Consider the following 20,005-nt stretch of genomic DNA (forward strand, 5'->3'; position numbering starts at 1 on the left):
TCATCTACGTGCTATTGATCACGGCCGTTAAAGAAAACGTCGGCGATTATATATATATTTATTTATTTTCAATTAAGGCCACACAGTTGTGCGTTTTTAGTTGAATAATTCCGTGCCGCCACACGGGGGCACTTGTGGGTTGTCTGGCGAGGCTGCGCTCGAGAGCCCTCTGCTCCGATGGACGACTTCTATCGCACATGCGGTCTTGCGTCCATAGAGGGCGCGCGTGGTCCATGCACCTGTTGTGTGGACAAGCGCTGAGTGGACCTCAAAGTAACCCCATAGAGACACGTACAGATACATAGATACCCATAGTTATACATAGATACCCATAGGGATACATGAAAGACGACAAGCCACAGTGGTGAGGCGATTGTGGCCATGCAACCGACGCTATGGTCCTGAAAGTGAACCCACTGTAGTCTGCGCTCCTTCAACAGAGTCGGATGACACCATCACTATGATGACAATGGCAGCGGTGATGATGATGATGATTACAGCGACCATGCTAATTCGGTGATTCCCCACCCCTCGTGCAGGCGAGAAGCCCTACCGCTGCACGTGGGACGGCTGCACGTGGAAGTTCGCGCGCTCGGACGAGCTGACGCGGCACTACCGCAAGCACACGGGCGTGAAGCCCTTCAAGTGCGTGGACTGCGAGCGCTCCTTCTCGCGCTCCGACCACCTCGCGCTGCACCGCAAGCGCCACATGCTGGTGTGATGAGCGTGGCCCACTCCACACAACCACCACCACCACCATCCCCCGCCCCCCCAAGCCGAGGGGGTGAGGGCCGGGGTGCGTGGGAAGAACAAAAACAACCAAGGAGAGAAAGAAGAGTAAACAAATGTGGGACGCAAACAAACAAACAAACACTTCCCGTAACCCCCGGATTGTGGCGTCAGAGCAAGGTTCAGCTGGACTGAACGACGGGTCAGCGTCTGTGGGTTAGCTGGAGGAGTGAACGGTTGGGTGTGGTGTGTTGTGCGCGCGCCTCGCGTGTGCGTCTTTGTACGTGTGCCTTATGAGTTGATTACCTCTGCCTGACACTGGGTGGCAGTGTGTGTCCGTGCGGCTGGGTGGCGGTGTGTGTGGCTGGGAAGGGGCTCGGTAGTTGACCACGCCAACTCCCCGTCGGGTGCTGTGCGGACCTCGATACTCGGTGCTCGCTAACAGCACTTGCCTCCAGCGCGTCTGTAAAGGTTCTACGGGGTGGATGGGTGGGTGAGGGTGGTAGAATTGTGCCTGCGTGCGAGTTGACGTCGATTCCGTCCATCGCTTTCTCTCTGCCCCTTCCACTCTCCGTGCTGCCAGTGGCTCCGACTCGGCCTCGTTGTCCCCCTGCTGCACCTCCTGCACCTCCTCCAAGCTCGTGCAGCAGGAGCGGAGTCCCGGGCGAGGCCGAGTCGGCGTTGTTTGTTGCTGTTGCTTTGCGCTTTGTACGATGCTATTATTATTATTACTACGAAGGAGGGGAGGGCGTTTCGAGTTGTTTGTTTTTTGTTGGGAAGGGTTGGGGGGCACGTTCCTGCCCCCCCCCCCTCCCAACACCCCAACCGGCTTTCAGTTGGGGGAATCTTCATGTGCACATGTATAGTGGGAGCTGTAATGTACAGGGGTGAGCTGTAATGTATAATAATAATGTTAAGGGAGAGCTATAATCGATTGGGGGGGGCGTGTGTGCTTGGGGGGGGGGGGGGCAGGGAGATGGAGTGGGCGTGTGTACATTGGATTGAGAGTGATTTATTTTTTTCTGGGAGAGAGAGGCAGTGGGCAGGTTGAATCCACTGCTGTCGCCGCTTCGGAGGGGAATGGCTGTAGATCAAAAGAGGGACATCCCCCCACACACCCACCAACCCCCCACACACCCACCAACTCCCCCCCACACACCCACCAACCCCCCCACGCACCTACCCACCACCGCTGCTCACCACCCACCACCGCTATCCACAAACTACAACCGCTACCCACCACCCACCCACCACTGCTGTACGCACTCAGCCAAGACCCAGCGAGTGAATGGCTCCTCGACTCTGAATGTGGCTGCCACCGACTCTGTCGGCTGACGAGCTACGCACACGCGCACACACGCACACACGCACACACACACGCACACACACACGCACGCACACACACGCACACGCACACACGCACACACACACTCACACACGCACACACGCACACACACACACACGCACACACGCACACACACACGCACACACACACGCACACACGCGCACACACGCGCACACACGCGCACACACGCACACACACTCACACACGCACACACGCACGCACACACGCACGCACACACGCACACACACACGCACACACGCACACACATCCAGGGTTTACGATGCACATTGTGCTCATGTGGTGATTTGACACCGGAAGGAGTTGGGATATTCTGCTGCCCTTGTCCCATTTTCCTCATCCCTCTTTATTTCCAAGTCGTCGTGTTTGAACACCGAGCACCTCAGACTGTGCACCTTACAGTCAACGGTGGGTGGGATAAGAGATGGGGCTAGGACGTGGGGGGTGGAGGCGGGGAGGGGGGGGCACGTGGGGTCCCCGGAGCCGGAGAAAATTTCGCCAAAACAAATTCCTCGCCACGCAGGTGGATGAGCCGTGTCTTGGCTCTCTGCCATCTTCCCCCTCGCCTCGTAAGCAGAGGCCCAGCTCCCGTGGGGCCAGGAGACCCCCACCCCGCCACCACCACCACCCACCACACGTTAAGATGTGGCCAGGAGACGCTCGTGACAATTTGTGGCCAGGAGACGCTCGTGACAATTTGAACAAACGTCGGTGGAGTTCCGCCCCCCTTCAAACAACCTTGTGAGTTGACCGGTGCCGACACGTGAGCTCAATGCAATGGGAGTGAAGTTCCTCTCTTCTGCTACACAGAGACTCACAGGCTGGAGGGGGTGAACTGCACGGATCCCGTCTGTAATTTACCCCAGTAAACAGCGGGATCCGTTCATGAGTGGGGACATCCCCAACTTGCACAGTGTGGCTGCTGTGTCACTGCTTGATTGGTGTTGTAAATGGAATTTTTGATAAAGGGGGGGGGGGGGGGGGTGCTGTGGGTGTTGTGGGGAGTGGTACTTGGCTACTGGCTGCTTTGAGGTGGTTGGTGGTAGTGGTGGTTGTTGGTAGTCTCAGTCAGTCGTCCCGTGGCACCTGGGTCTGCCCCGTGACCTGCTGCCATGCGGGCGTTCGACACTTCACGTGGCCTCAAGGTGCACATAGCCTGGCACAAGCGTCGTGGTGACGTCACCGCCACTTAGTGGCGAATGGCGGTTGTTGTTGGTAGTGTTGGTGGAATGTTTCAATTTGTCTGCCTCGTGTTGTAATAGCCCTGGGTGTGGGCCCTGGGTGGGCCCTGGGTGTCTTACCAAAGACTTGTTCAGCCCTGGCGGAACAACACGTGGCTCTCGTGAGAGATGCGTCGTGTGAACCAGCACGTGAGGGGAGCGCTTTGCAATGCGATCATTTGAATGAGAGAGGGAGAAAGATAAAAATAAGAGTCCGATTTAAACGAAATATATATTTTATTTTTAATGAAATATAATCCAGTAATTTTGTTCTTTATTAATTCATGTAATTTTGTATTGTAAGGGTGCGAGTGACGTGGTGTATTGGCCAGCAGGTGGAGTGTGATGTAAGTGATTGTGTGCTAAATGCCAAGACACGACCCCAGAATGCAGTGGTTCTCTTCTCTTGTAGCTACACCGCCTGAGGCTGCGTGTCCCGAGATGTCCCGACGTGAGCTTGAAGAGGAAGTTTCGTTTTCTAGAAATAAGAAAAACAAAACAAAGACTTTAAAGTTACGGTCAGGTGTTCCATTACATCATTTCAAGGTGGTTTCCTGCAGCTCAAATGAACACTGAAGCATTGGTACTCATCTCCTCCTGTTTACAGCCCTGAAGAGCCACTGGTGGACATTTCCACATTCCTATAGCGAGTCTCTCCAAAGCAAAAAAAAAATACTCTTGACCTCCTCGCTTTATCGACTCCGGAGAGATGATGAGTCGACCCCCTTCCCCCCACGGCTTGTCATCACTCGAGTGACAACGTTAATTTGACGAAGCTCTAAACTCCTGAGACACCCAGCATAGGTAGCTACAAGATAAGAGCTGCTTGTTTGTGTTTTATTCGTGGGGGTGAGCACCTTTTCCTTTAAGCCACCAGTGGCACCAGGATCGGTGATCGACCCGTTGGGACGACCGCTCGCAGACGGACCCGCCCCATGTGATCACGCACACCTGAATGCTGGCAACCCCTACCTGCGTCTCTTGCATTGCCTCGTCGTAGCGCAGCAAGGCTACAGTTACTGGCTGTTGTTCTCGAGGCCCGGTGGCGATGGTGCGGTGATCGAGTGAGTGGCCTGCAAATTATATCGGAGCGTTTGCGAGCTGAGATCCCGGTTAGGGCGGCGAGTCGAGTTGACCCTTGACCTCTCCCAGGTCGATGCTGTTACGGACACACTTTTTTAATCTCTCCCTTTCCTCTCTCTCTCTCTGTGAAAGTCGAGGAGAGAGAGAGAGAAAGAGAGAGAGGCAGGAATTTGCCCCCAGGGCAATGAGTCAGAGTCACGTTCCTCAACATGATTTCGCCCGTGGCTGCTGCTGCTGTAAAACATGTTTTTGTCTACTTCTGTTTTTTAGTTTAAAAAAACAGAACGTCAGCAGACCAATCGATTATTATTTTTTGTAATATCCAAGTACATATATATATTACAACATTATGGAATTAGCGGCTGTTTAAGAGCATCGTCAAAACTCAAATAATGAATTGGACAAATTAATTATTAACGATGGTTCCAACCGCCTCCTGCCCCGCCCACCCCCCCTTAAAGTGTGCTGCTTGTCTCGTGATGCCAACTAAAATAAGGAAATTACCAAGTGGGCAGAACTCGGTACCACCCTAAAGTGGAATAACTTTAGCGGCACCAAACTATTTACACGGCCAACACGATTGGAACTGCTGCTTCGTCATCCCCTCGCCTCGTCCCCTCGTGTCAAGCGGTGAGCACGCAAGGCGCCGGTCATGGGCCACATCGAGAGGGGGGTGGTGGTGGTGACGGCGGCAGTGCTGAGGAAGCGGTGCCCACCGTGCCACCGGGTGGTACCAACGTGGACTCAGGGAGCCGCGTTCAGACGACACCCCCCCCCCCTCAACTCACCATAACGTGTGCCATCAACGTCCAGCAGCAACATATCTCGACCCACGTGAGGCTATGATGATGCATAGCAAATAGCCTTACCACGTGGCCGTTCCGTAGCCCGCTCGCTCGCTCGCTGGTTGTTGTTGTTGCTATGGAATGTCATTGGTGGTGGTTGTTGTTGTTTGTCATTATTATCATGATTAACCGCAACGCGATTCTCTTAAAATTCATCTTCGGTAAAACAAACGAGACTTTTGGCACGGCTAAAACCAGCAGATGGAGCAGCAGTAACGGCAGCTGAAATTTAGCGACCGCCACTTTATGATGTGATGATGGGTGCGCGCTGGTCGCTTGCACACCCGCGCCGGGTTTTGTGATGATTTGTTTTTGTTTAGTTTCTTGACTTTGGTTTTGGTTCCCGAGTCAGGCGAACGCGTGCGTGGTTCTCGAGAACTCGCCTCGCCATCCCACCACCACCCTCACCACCACCCTCACCACCACCATCACCATCCTCACCACACACGGAGCGTGCTTGGGTGGGGGCGGTTCTCCAGCCCCCCCCCCCCCGCCTAACTTTCAGGAGCGTGGAACTAGTCCGTGTGATTCCTCGCCGTCGTACACACAGCCTTGCAAATGTGATATTCATTGTCAAGGGAGTGTCCGTGTAATGTTTGTTTATATAAATAAATAATGAGCAACGTACTTTATTTGCCCCCCTTCACCCCTCCCACATTGGCGTCTATAAATGGACCTCCATTACTTCTACCAGCCCCCCGCAACCACCACAATTTCTAATCCATTGACACGTCTCGCCACCAACACCACCACTCGTTGAGATATTCTGCAAACCGCGCCCAAGTGTTACAGGGTAAGAGCTCCCCCCCCCCCATTTGGGGACTAAAATGAGCCCAACCCCCCCTCCCCCCCACTGTGGAATGTTCTTCTCCCTGGGGGAGGAGTTCAGCGGTACCCCGGGGAGCGCTCGCTCCGGATTCTCGCGCCCAGCGCGGTGAGTTTCTCCATCGCGTGGAGGCGACGGCCGCGAGTTCCGTCCGTGGTCTCGAATTCACCCCCCACCAACCCCCCCACCAACCTCCCCCCCCTACCCCCCCCCATCCACCTCACCCCCTCCACCTCGCCACGATCGCTCGCAGGGACGCGATGTCTCGCGCCGAGGTTCGGGGCTTGCGGTCGGGAGAGTCTCGGGGTGGTTGGAGGAATTGTTACACGAGGAAGAAGAGGGGAGGCGGTAGTGGGGAGCGGTGGCGCAGTGGTTAGCGCGCTGCGCTACAAACCCGGCGACACCGGTTTCCATTCCCGCTCGCCAGCAAAAAAAGTGGCGATTTGGTTGAACCTTGCCTGAGGCTCGCTTAGCTCGACTCGGTCTCAAATGAATACCTGGTGCGAAGTGTAAACATCGCCACAAGGGAGACAAAGGCGGTCGGGCGTGGCGCTGGCCACCCACCCCCCGAGTGTGCTCGCTAACGCTAACAGAACTTGCCCCGATCGTGTGTTTAACGCTATACGAGGGATCTTTGTCTTTGATGGTGGAGGTGGTGGTGGTGGTTGGGTCACAGGGCCCACGACCGATTCGGCCTCCCCTCGTTTCCGGGACAATTCTGAAGTCTCGCTCTCCCTGGGTCACTCTCACAAACTTTCTCTCTCCATCTCTCTCGCTGTCACTCACGATCAAATGTCAGCGGCGTTGTTGTAATTATTGTTATTTAGGTTCATAAATCTATACTGTGAAAGATAATTTCCTTTTTAACGCATATATAATATCTTTAATATGGAATTTCATAACACTTGTTAATAAATCATTTTGTATTCAAGGACGCGTGTCGGCGTGTCTCACTGCGAGTGTCTGAGCGCGGCTTCGCCGTCTCACAAGCCCGCTGGTCTCTGATAACGAGGTGGTTGAGCCAGATGATTGCGTCAGGAGTATATACTTCCGTGCGAGTATATGAGTCTGGGTCTCGGTGTGAGTATATGGGTCTCTTGAATAAATCTATAGATGTCTGTGTGGGTCTGTGGGTAACTTTGTGAGTTTTTGTGGGTCTCTGCGAATCTATGTATGCCTTTGCGAGTGGGTCTCTATGGGTCTCCGTGTGAGTCTGTGTACGTCTTCGCTGTGTGGCCGATGTTGATGTAAGGGCAACAGCTGTAATTGTCCATCGAGGTGGTTGCTGAGCCAGACGATTGCGTCACTCACGATGCCGCCTCCGGTTTTTTTGAATCGTCATGAGTTCCATGGTCTCTATTCTGGGCAAACAAAGCCGCTGCATACTGTCCGGAGAGTTTTAAACTTTCCATTTGTGCATCATCATCACCACGATCATCAGCATTGCTACTGCCGCCATGGTTAATGCAGTGGATGATGGCGGTTTAGGGGTGGCGTCACCAGAAGCTTCAGGGTGGGAGATCGAAGCGAGAGGGATATTCTGTCGTCGGGACTGACGAGGAGGAGGAGGAAGAGAAGGAGTATGAGGAGGTGTTTGTGGTGGCGCTGGACGTGAGCAGCAGACGAGGACGGGTGACGCGGTGGTCTAGCGGAAGCGCGTTCGCTGCTTTGCTGCAGAACTTCGCGGTTCTAATCCATTGGGTGGCCTCTGGTTACCACTACTGCCGTGGTGGTGGTGGTGCTGGTGGTGGTGGTGCTGCTGGTGCTGCTGGTGCGGTATTAACCGCACAACAAGACGATGGCGACTTCTCGCCGCGTCCGCTGCGCTCGCGGAGGACGCTCGAGATGCCGTGACGTCACCCGCTGGCGTCGTGCGCGTGCCCGCCTCTCGCTCCCAATGTTCCACATTGGGAGCAATAACAGCAAATGTCTCCATGGGGATTGTTATTATTATTCGCTCCGCGCACCCCCGCTGCGAGGAATGGTCAGGACCCTCTTGAAAAGTCAGCATGAGGCAGAGGCTTTCCTGGGGAACTACGCGTAGGAGTATAAGCAATAAAAATAAGAATGCAAAAGCTTAGATTCCCAAAGAGTCCCGGTTTCATATCAGCTCCTTAAACCCAGAATAAACCTGAGCTGAGCATACAAATGTATGAATATAAAGGCAACTGGTATTGGCCAACATCCTAATGCTTAAATAGTGACTGTAAAGTAACTCCGTTGGGATGAGACATACTGACTGTATAGCAGCAGGAGGACTCTCTAGAGACACTGATGAGACATACTGACTCTATAGCAGCAGCAGGACTCTCTAGAGACATTCTGATGAGACATACTGACTCTATAGCAGCAGGAGGACTCTCTAGAGACACTCTGATGAGACATACTGACTGTTTAGCAGCAGCAGGACTCTCTAGAGACACTCTGATGAGACATACTGACTGTATAGTAGCAGCAGGACTCTCTAGAGAGACACTGATGAGACATTCTGACTATAGCAGCAGCAGGTCTCTCTAGAGACATTCTGATGAGACATACTGACTCTATAGCAGCAAGAGGACTCTCTAGAGACACTCTGATGAGACATACTGACTGTATAGTAGCAGCAGGACTCTCTAGAGAGACACTCTGATGAGACATACTGACTCTATAGCAGCAAGAGGACTCTCTAGAGACACTCTGATGAGACATACTGACTGTATAGTAGCAGCAGGACTCTCTAGAGAGACACTCTGATGAGATACTGACTCTATAGCAGCAGGAGGACTCTAGAGACACTCTGATGAGACATACTGACTGTATAGCAGCAGCAGGACTCTCTAGAGACACTCTGATGAGACATACTTACTCTATAGCAGCAGGACTCTCTAGAGACACTGATGAGACATACTGACTGTATAGCAGCAGGACTGTCTAGAGACACTCTGATGAGACATACTGACTGTACAGCAGCAGCAGGACTCTCTAGAGACACACTGATGAGACATACTGACTGTATAGCAGCAGGACTGTCTAGAGACACTGATGAGACATACTGACTCTATAGCAGCAGGAGGACTCTCTAGAGACACTCTGATGAGACATACTGACTGTTTAGCAGCAGCAGGTCTCTCTAAAGACACTCTGATGAAACATACTGACTCTATAGCAGCAGGAGGACTCTTTTGAGACACTCTGATGAGACATACTGACTGTATAGCAGCAGGACTGTCTAGAGACACTGATGAGATATACTGACTCTATAGCAGCAGGACTCTCTAGAGACACTCTGATGAGACATACTGACTGTATAGTAGCAGCAGGACTCTCTAGAGAGACACTGATGAGACATTCTGACTATAGCAGCAGCAGGTCTCTCTAGAGACATTCTGATGAGACATACTGACTCTATAGCAGCAAGAGGACTCTCTAGAGACACTCTGATGAGACATACTGACTGTATAGTAGCAGCAGGACTCTCTAGAGAGACACTCTGATGAGACATACTGACTCTATAGCAGCAGCAGGTCTCTCTAGAGACATTCTGATGAGACATACTGACTCTATAGCAGCAAGAGGACTCTCTAGAGACACTCTGATGAGACATACTGACTGTTTAGCAGCAGCAGGTCTCTCTAAAGACACTCTGATGAGACATACTGACTCTATAGCAGCAGGAGGACTCTTTTGAGACACTCTGATGAGACATACTGACTGTATAGCAGCAGGACTGTCTAGAGACACTGATGAGATATACTGACTCTATAGCAGCAGGACTCTCTAGAGACACTCTGATGAGACATACTGACTGTTTAGCAGCAGCAGGTCTCTCTAGAGACACTCTGATGAGACTTACTGACTCTATAGCAGCAGGAGGACTCTTTTGAGACACTCTGATGAGACATACTGACTCTATAGGAGCAGCAGGACTCTCTAGAGACACTCTGATGAGACATACTGACTATAGCAGCAGGAGTACTCTTTTGAGACACTGATGAGACATGCTGACTCTATAGCAGCAGGACTCTCTAGAGACATTCTGATGAGACATACTGACTGTATAGCAGCTGGAGGACTCTCTAGAGACACTGATGAGACATACTGACTCTATAGCAGCAGGACTCTCTAGAGACACTCTGATGAGACATACTGACTCTATAGCAGCAGCAGGACTGTCTAGAGACACTGATGAGACATACTGACTCTATAGCAGCTGGAGGACTCTCTAGAGACACTCTGATGAGACATACTGACTGTTTAGCAGCAGCAGGACTCTCTAGAGAGACACTCTGATGAGACATACTGACTATAGCAGCAGCAGGTCTCTCTAGAGACATTCTGATGAGACATACTGACTGTATAGCAGCAAGAGGACTCTCTAGAGACACTCTGATGAGACATACTGACTGTATAGTAGCAGCAGGACTCTCTAGAGAGACACTCTGATGAGACATACTGACTCTATAGCAGCAGCAGGTCTCTCTAGAGACATTCTGATGAGACATACTGACTCTATAGCAGGAAGAGGACTCTCTAGAGACACTCTGATTAGACATACTGATTGTATAGGAGCAGCAGGACTCTCTAGAGAGACACTCTGATGAGATACTGACTCTATAGCAGCAGCAGGTCTCTCTAGAGACATTCTGATGAGACATACTGACTCTATAGCAGCAGGAGGACTCTAGAGACACTCTGATGAGACATACTGACTCTTTAGCAGCAGGACTCTCAAGAGACACTCTGATGAGACATATTGACTCTATAGCAGCAGGAGGACTCTCTAGAGACACTGATGAGACATACTGACTGTATAGCAGCAGGAGGTCTCTTGAAAGACACTCTGATGAGACATACTGACTGTATAGCAACAGAACTGTCTAGAGACACTGATGAGACATACTGACTGTATAGCAGCAGCAGGACTCTCTAGAGACACTGTGATGAGATATACTGACTCTATAGCAGCAAGAGGACTCTCTAGAGACACACTGATGAGACATACTGGCTGTTTAGCAGCAGCAGGACTCTCTAGAGACACTCTGATGAGACATACTGACTGTATAGTAGCAGCAGGACTCTCTAGAGATACACTCTGATGAGACATACTGACTCTATAGCAGCAGGAGGACTCTCTAGAGACACTCTGATGAGACATACTGACTCTATAGCAGCAAGAGGACTCTCTAGAGACACTCTGATGAGACATACTGACTGTATAGCAGCAGCAGGACTCTCTAGAGACACTCTGATGAGACATATTGACTCTATAGCAGCAGGATGACTCTCTAGAGACACTGATGAGACATACTGACTGTTTATCAGGAGGAGGTCTCTTGAGAGACACTCTGATGAGACATACTGACTGTATAGCAGCTGAAGGACTCTCTAGAGACACTCTGATGAGACATACTGACTGTATAGCAGCAGCAGGACTCTCTAGAGACACTCTGATAAGACATACTTACTCTATAGCAGCAGCAGCAGGACTCTCTAGAGACACTGATGAGACATACTGACTGTATAGCAGCAGAACTGTCTAGAGACACTCTGATGAGACATACTGACTGTATAGCAGCAGCAGGACTCTCTAGAGACACTCTGATGAGACATACTGACTGTATAGCAGCAGGACTGTCTAGAGACACTGATGAGACATACTGACTCTATAGCAGCAGGAGGACTCAATAGAGACACTCTGATGAGACATACTGACTGTTTAGCAGCAGCAGGTCTCTCTAAAGACACTCTGATGAGACATACTGACTCTATAGCAGCAGGAGGACTCTTTTGAGACACTCTGATGAGACATACTGACTGTATAGCAGCAGGACTGTCTAGAGACACTGATGAGACATACTGACTATATAGCAGCAGGACTCTCTAGAGACACTCTGATGAGACATACTGACTGTTTAGCAGCAGCAGGTCTCTCTAGAGACACTCTGATGAGACATACTGACTCTATAGCAGCAGGAGGACTCTTTTGAGACACTCTGATGAGACATACTGACTCTATAGGAGCAGCAGGACTCTCTAGAGACACTCTGATGAGACATACTGACTCTATAGCAGCAGGAGGACTCTTTTGAGACACTGATGAGACATACTGACTCTATAGCAGCAGGACTCTCTAGAGACATTCTGATGAGACATACTGACTGTATAGCAGCTGGAGGACTCTCTAGAGACACTGATGAGACATACTGACTCTATAGCAGCAGGACTCTCTAGAGACACTCTGATGAGACATACTGACTCTATAGCAGCTGGAGAACTCTCTAGAGACACTGATGAGACATACTGACTGTTTAGCAGCAGCATGACTCTCTAGAGACACTCTGATGAGACATACTGACTGTTTAGCAGCAACAGGACTCTCTAGAGACACTCTGATGAGACATACTGACTGTATAGTAGCAGCAGGACTCTCTAGAGAGACATTCTGATGAAACATACTGACTCTATAGCAGCAGGAGGACTCTCTAGAGACACTGATGAGAAATACTGACTCTATAGCAGCAGCGGGACTTTTGAGAGACACTCTGATGAGACATACTGATTGTATAGCAGCAGGAGGACTCTCTAGATACACTCTGATGAGACATACTGACACTATAGCAACAGGAGGACTCTCTAGAGACACTCTGATGAGACATACTGACTATATAGCAGCAGGAGGACTGTCTAGAGACACTCTGATGAGACATACTGACTGTATAGCAGCTGAAGGACTCTCTAGAGACACTCTGATGAGACATACTGACTGTATAGCAGCAGGAGGACTCTCTAGAGACACTCTGATGAGAAATACTGACTGTATAGCAGCAGGGGGACTCTCTAGAGACACTCTGATGAGACATACTGACTCTATAGCAGCAGCAGAACTGTCTTGAGACAATGATGAGACATACTGACTGTATAGCAACAGGACTCTCTAGAGACACTCTGATGAGACATACTGACTCTATAGCAGCAGGAGGACTCTCTAGAGACACTCTGATGAGACATACTGACTCTATAGCAGCAGGAGGACTCTCTAGAGACACTCTGATGAGACATACTGACTGTATAGCAGCAGGAGGACTCTCTAGAGACACTCTGATGAGATATACTGACTGTATAGCAGCAGGAGGACTCTCTAGAGACACTCTGATGAGACATACTGACTGTTTAGCAGCAGGACTCTCTAGAGACATTCTGATGAGACATACTGAATCTATAGCAGCAGCAGGACTCTCTAGAGACGCTGATGAGACATACTGACTCTATAGCAGCAGCAGGACTCTCTAGAGACACTGATGAGACATACTGACTCTATAGCAGCAGCAGGACTCTCTAGAGACACTAATGAGACATACTGACTCTATAGCAGCAGGACTGTCTAGAGACATTCTGATGAGACATACTGACTCTATAGCAGGAGGAGGACTCTCTAGAGACACTCTGCTGAGACATACTGACTGTATAGCAGGAGGAGGACTCTCTAGAGACACTCTGATGAGACATACTGACTGTATAGCAGTAGGACTGTCTAGAGACACTGATGAGACATACTGACTGTATAGCAGCAGGACTGTCTAGAGACATTCTGATGAGACATACTGACTCTATAGCAGCAGCAAGACTCTCTAGAGACACTCTGATGAGACATACTGACTGTATAGCAGCAGGAGGACTCTCTGGAGACATTCTAATGAGACATACTGACTCTATAGCAGCAGGACTCTCTAGAGACACTCTGATGTGACATACTGACTCTATAGCAGCAGCAGGACTTTCTATAGACACTGATGAGACATACTGACTGTTTAGCAGAAGGAGGACTCTCTAGAGACACTCTGATGATACATACTGACTGTATAACAGCAGCAGGACTCTCTAGAGACACTCTGATGAGACGTACTGACTCTTTAGCAGCAGGACTCTCTAGAGACACTCTGATGATACATTCTGACTGTATAGCAGCAGCAGGACTCTCTAGAGACACTCTGATGAGACATACTGACTGTATAGCAGCAGGACTGTCTAGAGACACTGATGAGACATACTGACTCTATAGCAGCAGGACTGTCTAGAGACACTCTGATGAGACATACTGATTCTATAGCAGCAGGACTCTCTAGAGACACTCTGATGAGACATACTGACTCTATAGCAGCAGGAGGACTGTCTAGAGACACTCTGATGAGACCTACTGACTCTATAGCAGCAGGACTCTCTAGAGACACTCTGATGAGACATACTGACTGTATAGCAGCAGGACTGTCTAGAGACACTCTGATGAGACATACTGACTGTATAGCAGGAGCAGGACTCTCTAGAGACCCTCTGATGAGACATACTGACTCTATAGCAGCAGGAGGTCTCTTGAGAGACACTCTGATGAGACATACTGACTCTATAGCAGCAGGACTGTCTAGAGACACTCTGATGAGACACACTGACTGTATAGCAGCAGCAGGACTTCCTAGAGACACTCTGATGAGACATACTGACTGTTTAGCAGCAGTAGGACTGTTTAGAGATACTCTGATGAGACATACTGACTCTATAGCAGCAGGAGGACTCTCTAGAGACACTGATGAGACATACTGACTGTATAGCAGCAGGAGGACTGTCTAGAGATACTCTGATGAGACATACTGACTGTTTAGCAGCAGGAGGACTCTCTAGAGACACTCTGATGAGACATACTGACTGTTTAGCAGCAGCAGGACTCTCTAGAGACACTGTGATGAGACATACTGACTGTTTAGCAGCAGCAGCAGGACTCTCAAGAGACACTGTGATGAGCCATACTGACTATAGCAGCAGGAGGACTCTCTAGAGACACTCTGATGAGACATACTGACTCTTTCGCAGCAGGAGACCCTTTTGAGAAAACGCCTTCAGACTCCGCGAGCCAATTTCCTGGGTAAACAATGACAATAACAACAACAACATCTAGCCCCCATCTCTCTACACCCCTATTTTGACTACACCCCTCTTATCTCACTGCATCGCTATCTCCTCTCTATATCTCTTCTGTCATCATCTCGCGAGGATTTGTATGCAATTGAAATGGGGGGCCCAATGTAGTTTGTAATTAGCCCCCCCCTACCCCCATGAGAATCATCACCGCTGCCTACGCTCTGCCCCCCTATCATTTTTCTGCACCCCCCCCCCAATTCTTTAACCTTTGCCCCCCTTTCCCATCAGTACGATGATGAACTTTTTAGTTATCTAGATTGTGAACTCATTTCTTTGGATCAGCATTTTGTGTCTGCCTTGTTGTCCTTCTGCCCGCACCTCCGATGAGCACGGTTGGCTACGTACGGTGCGAAAGAAGTTCAACAATCATCCACACACACAGCACTCGACAATGTGGACTTAGCTCAGCGATGGCGGTCCACCAAGCACTCACCAAGCTCAGCTGTCCACCGTCGAGCTAACCCCTCAATCAGTGTTCTGCACACGGCCGTCATGTAATTATAAATATAATTATAAATATAATTACACGTCCCAACGCCGTCTATTGGCATATGCTGTTATTTTATTAAGCGCACGAATTGTTAGTCGCAGTGGTTTACCATCCTCCACCCGTGGGTGGCCGCCCACGTGTTGACTACCGCTGCTATGGAGAAGTGAGTGGTTAATGCCAGGATCATGACAACAAAGTTCCATGCAGCGATCTCCAGGCGCGGCAGTTTGAACAATGGGCAACGTTTCTTAAATGTCCCAGCCCCCATCCCACAGAATCGGAATCTGTATTTATTTCGACTGCAGTAGGAATCCGATGAGCTCTGAATATCTTTTTCACAGATGTCAGCACGAGACACACACACACACGCGCGCTCGTCGACGTGGGTGAGAGCACCGTTTCGGGGATCTGCGTGCCATACCCTGGCTCGCCCGAAGAAGGCAGTACAGACTAGTCGCCACGTGTTTCCATCGGGATGGAGTGGAGTCCACACTCGCAAGGCGTGGGGATTTTTCCGGCCGCTCCGGTTTCGTCCCCACTTGTAAATAAAATGTAAAAGCTCCATCAAGAATTATCTCAATTTTTTTTATATAATCTATGCTTATATATGCATGTTGAACTTCTCTCGCACCGTACGTAGAGTCCTTCAATGCAGTACGACTCTCCACGGTGGCGATATGTTAACTACCTCGCCTGGTATGCAGGAGGTCGTGGCTTATATCCCAAGCCTGACGCCTGCTGTATAGTTGGAGTATGCGTGTCTCTCTCCGTGGTCGCGTCGATTTTTCTCCGTGGTCTCCGGTTTTCCTTACACATTTAGAATCGACGTGCGTTCAGAGTATTTGGGTATACATTTCCACGTGATAAGCCACTTCGTTGAGCTATCATTTGTAGCCAGATCGCTTCTGAACAAGAGCTACATTTACTCAGTGGGGTTTTACCTGGCAAAATAAAACAAAGTTTCGTTGAGTTTCAATAAGTACAAAAGTACATTCCCATAAGCATGAATACAATAGCACGAGTCGGATGAGCGATCTCGCGCGTTTGAGGCGGGCGAAGAGTGTGTAGTGGCCTTCCAGAGGCGCTCAGGGGTCGCGGTGACACACATACACCCAGTCCCCGCACGGCGAATGGGGTCCTGCTCGGCTGCCTTCCACGGGCTACGCCCTGGGCACCCCCACCAACCCACGCCATCCCCGGGCGAAGCCTGCCCTACGGTTCGCTCCTTGCCCCAAGGTTTTAGTGATTTAAGAAAATCGCCAAAAATTAAAAACAGTCCAAGATTCGTTGTCGAAGGGCTGGTTAGAGATGTTCCTGCTGCGTGCAGTGAATGTGGTAGGCCAACAAACGGACCGGTGGCCTTCACGAGGCGTGTTGGCACGTGTTGCGTCAGAGACACGAGCACAGTAGAATGTTTATACTTTATTTTTTATTTATTTCATTACGACGAGTCCGTTGTGAGTTCTTATCGACCATGAAATCGGACCCAACAATACAACTCGGATTTGCTTTACAATTCTGAATGCGACTGCAATCTTGAGACCTTAAACATACAAAGTGGAGTCACGTGCGCACCGAGCTGACTGATTGATGGGTGGCCGCGAGGTTGGTGGCTGCGCTGGCTATGTGCGTGACCTGTAACCCCAGCCCTGCGGAGACAGCAGCGATGGTTGGAGGATCATCGCGCAGATGTTGTTGTGAAACTCTCTTCCCGTGAGGATCGAGGAGGAGCCGGACCCTGGCTCGCCTGGAGGAGGTAAGGCATAGTGCGGACTAATCTCCCCATCTGTTCCAACTTTCGTTCCGTGGGGGTCGAGAAGGTGCTCACATAAGGAGGCTGTACAGCAAAGTGTGGACTCCACCTGTCCCATCTGTACGGTGATAGAGGATTGCCCCCTCACACGCGTCAATGTTCACCGGCTACCCGGGTTTCCTCCCACGTGTAAACCACTCATTCGTTGGCCGGTAACACCTTCATATGTAGAGGACCGTCGAGCTTGGGGAGTGGATTTGGTGTCGGCTCCTCGCCGTGTGGCCGCTGCCTTCCTGCTCCTCGTCTGTGGTTCCTCCTCCTCATGGCGCCTCTGAGTCGTCCTCTCTCTGTCTCTACGAGAGCGAGCATTGTGTACCGGCGGTTAGCGCCGTGTTACGAGTTGAAATGTCGATTATGATAATGGATGTACATTCCCAAAATGCGAATGAAGACCTCGCCCAAAGATAAGTTAGCCGGTAAGAGGCCAAGACACACGATGGTCTTAATCCTGGACGTGAACAGAAGGATAGTACGCACGTTGAACTTCTTTCGCACCCTGCGCATCCAATCGCGCTTATCGGAGGTGCGGGGTAAGGACGCCAACGCGGGTGTGGAGTGGCTCTAGAGAGATATCTGTGGGACATTTTGTTTTTGCGGCTTTGGAAATCCTTATTTAGGCAGACTCGATTCCTTGCAAAAGGTGTCTATTGGTGTTGAACATCTTTCCACCTCCTGTAGTATTGCCGGAAAGGATAACGCCTATTCAGTTGGAGATAATTCCAGGCCTGTTCGAAAGAGCTACCCCCCCCCCCCCCCCGCAATCATGAGCACCCCCCCCCCTAAACCCCCAAACCATCGTCACGCCGCGACTGAGAAGCACTCGCTAATATAATCGCGGTCGTAATCCCGGTTAGTGAGTTCCGGTAGTGAATGAGCTGAGTTTGCATCGCTCGAGCTGGTCCCGTTTAAACTTACAGAGTCTTGACACCAGGTGACCCACCACATTCCTCCAGCTCACTGCAGCTGTGGGGGTGTTGACATTTAATTTATTAGAATTCTTATTTCTCTTTCACAATCGATTCTGCGAAATGATTATATCGCAATCCGCTTCTCGGCGCAAGTTGGTGCTTTGCGTCGTGTCTCGACTCGTCCGGCAACTTCTATCGCCGAAGTTCCTTCCGCAAAACTCCCCCCCTGCCCACTCCTCCTCCTCCTCCCCGCAAATCCACCTCCAGCGCGCGCCGCCTGCTCCATCTCCGCGGGTGGTTTCGGCCCTCTTTGTTCTGTGCGCCTGCTCCTTTTACTTTGGCTGCCATTCGCATCGCCTTCTTCTTGGGACTCCGGGATCAAGGCTCATTTTCCTAGGGCGATCGGCCCTTCGTCCAGTGCAGCTCCCAAGCTTGGGAAAGCTTCTTGCTTTTGCTAATTGGACAATTCTTTTCGTTCGCTATATTTAAGTCTCTCTTAAAAATTCACCTTTTTGAACTGGTATTTAACTGCCCCCCCCCCCCCCCCAGTTGTGCGTTTACCCTGCAGGGTTTGTTTATGTCATGTTTCACATACCCGGGGCGCCTGTGAGCCACTGTTCTCGAGCGGTGTTCTTCAATCCAAGGCCGTAGCCATGGAGTCAATATTGGGGAGGATCAAATCTTTCAGGGGGTCTGGGGGTACTCCACCAGAATTTTTTTTTAAAACGAATTTCCTGCCTAGAATGTTTAAAAATTCACTAACACATAGGATGGACTTTTATTTATTTTTTACAATAATGTCTAATAGTGTATTGTATTACATTGCTCTGTTTCATTGTATGTAATGGCAGAGATTAGGGATTAATAAAGTACAACCATAACCACAAACATATGAACAGAAATCTCTTTTATAGAAATAAATTGGGGGGGGACATTTTGAGCATATTTTAATATTGGGGGGGGGATATGTCGTCGTCCCCCCCAATATATTATAATTACGGCCTTGCTTTGCTTCACTCATTTACAGAGGGGGGTGGGGGGGGGGCACTTTCATCGAAAAGACATCAGCAGCGCGAGGGCCCCCACACCGCCGACAAGGGGGAGTGTTGTCACTCTGTGTTTGTCGGGGCCCGCACTAAAGGCCACCAGGGGCCGCCAGTGGCCACTGCGGGCCTTGCAGTGAAGGACGCTGCGCGAGGCGATCGTGTCGAGAGTGTGAATGTGAGCAGAGCGTTCCGACTGTACGTCCCACGTGCGCCGCGTGTGATCCGGAGACTGTGCCAGGTTACCTGCGTGCCAGCCGCCACCTCCCCCACTCTGTTTACCTTTGTTGTTGGGTCTCTATGCGCCGCAGCGAGTCGCTCAGGGCGGTCCCGCGCTCCACACGCCCACGCGCGCGCTCTCTCTCTCTGCGAGCGCTCTCTCTCTCTCTAACTCTCCCTCCCACGTCCCCTGTAATTTGGGAGCTGCTGACGTCAGCACGCGTAGTCATCTTCCCCGCCGTGGCGTCATTGACCATATCCCGTGTGACACACGTGCGCGGAGCGGTGGCGCAATGGTTAGCGAACTAGCCCCCAACCCGCACGACCCCCCACCCCTCACGACCCCCTGATGAATCCTGGGGATCTGAATTCGATTTCCCACCACGGCTAAAATTAGTAGAGAGTGATACATAAATCGAGGATTAACCCAACATCTCCCCGCCCCCTGCTCCCTCCACCAACCCACAGCGAGCAGCATGGTCAAGTATGGTCAAAGCAACTGCCCGTGACCACA

At 50.7% G+C, this 20,005-nt stretch overlaps 1 protein-coding gene and 1 long non-coding RNA gene across 4 annotated transcripts in view; one reads left to right on the plus strand and one right to left on the minus strand.

Moving 5' to 3' along the window:
- LOC116943028 (uncharacterized) overlaps positions 1 to 6,997 on the plus strand; it is a 53,599-nt gene extending 46,602 nt beyond the window's left edge. For all 3 annotated transcript variants that reach the window (XM_076067396.1, XM_076067395.1, XM_076067397.1), the window contains exon 6: positions 540 to 6,997. In XM_076067396.1, the coding sequence (XP_075923511.1) occupies positions 540 to 721 (182 nt within the window). In that variant the 3' untranslated portion in view covers positions 722 to 6,997. The remainder of the gene's footprint in view (positions 1 to 539) is intronic.
- On the minus strand, positions 3,531 to 19,819 carry LOC116943039 (uncharacterized). Its single transcript, XR_004402872.2, has 3 exons — positions 19,555 to 19,819; positions 17,481 to 17,614; positions 3,531 to 3,790 (listed from the first exon to the last, which is right to left on the minus strand). It is a non-coding gene; the product is annotated as an uncharacterized LOC116943039 (long non-coding RNA).
- Positions 19,820 to 20,005: the final 186 nt, after the last annotated feature.

Source organism: Petromyzon marinus, chromosome 16, assembly GCF_048934315.1.
Source record: "Petromyzon marinus isolate PM22_M1 ecotype Great Lakes invasive population chromosome 16, UKy_Petmar_22M1.pri1.0, whole genome shotgun sequence".
Taxonomy (NCBI): domain Eukaryota; kingdom Metazoa; phylum Chordata; class Hyperoartia; order Petromyzontiformes; family Petromyzontidae; genus Petromyzon; species Petromyzon marinus.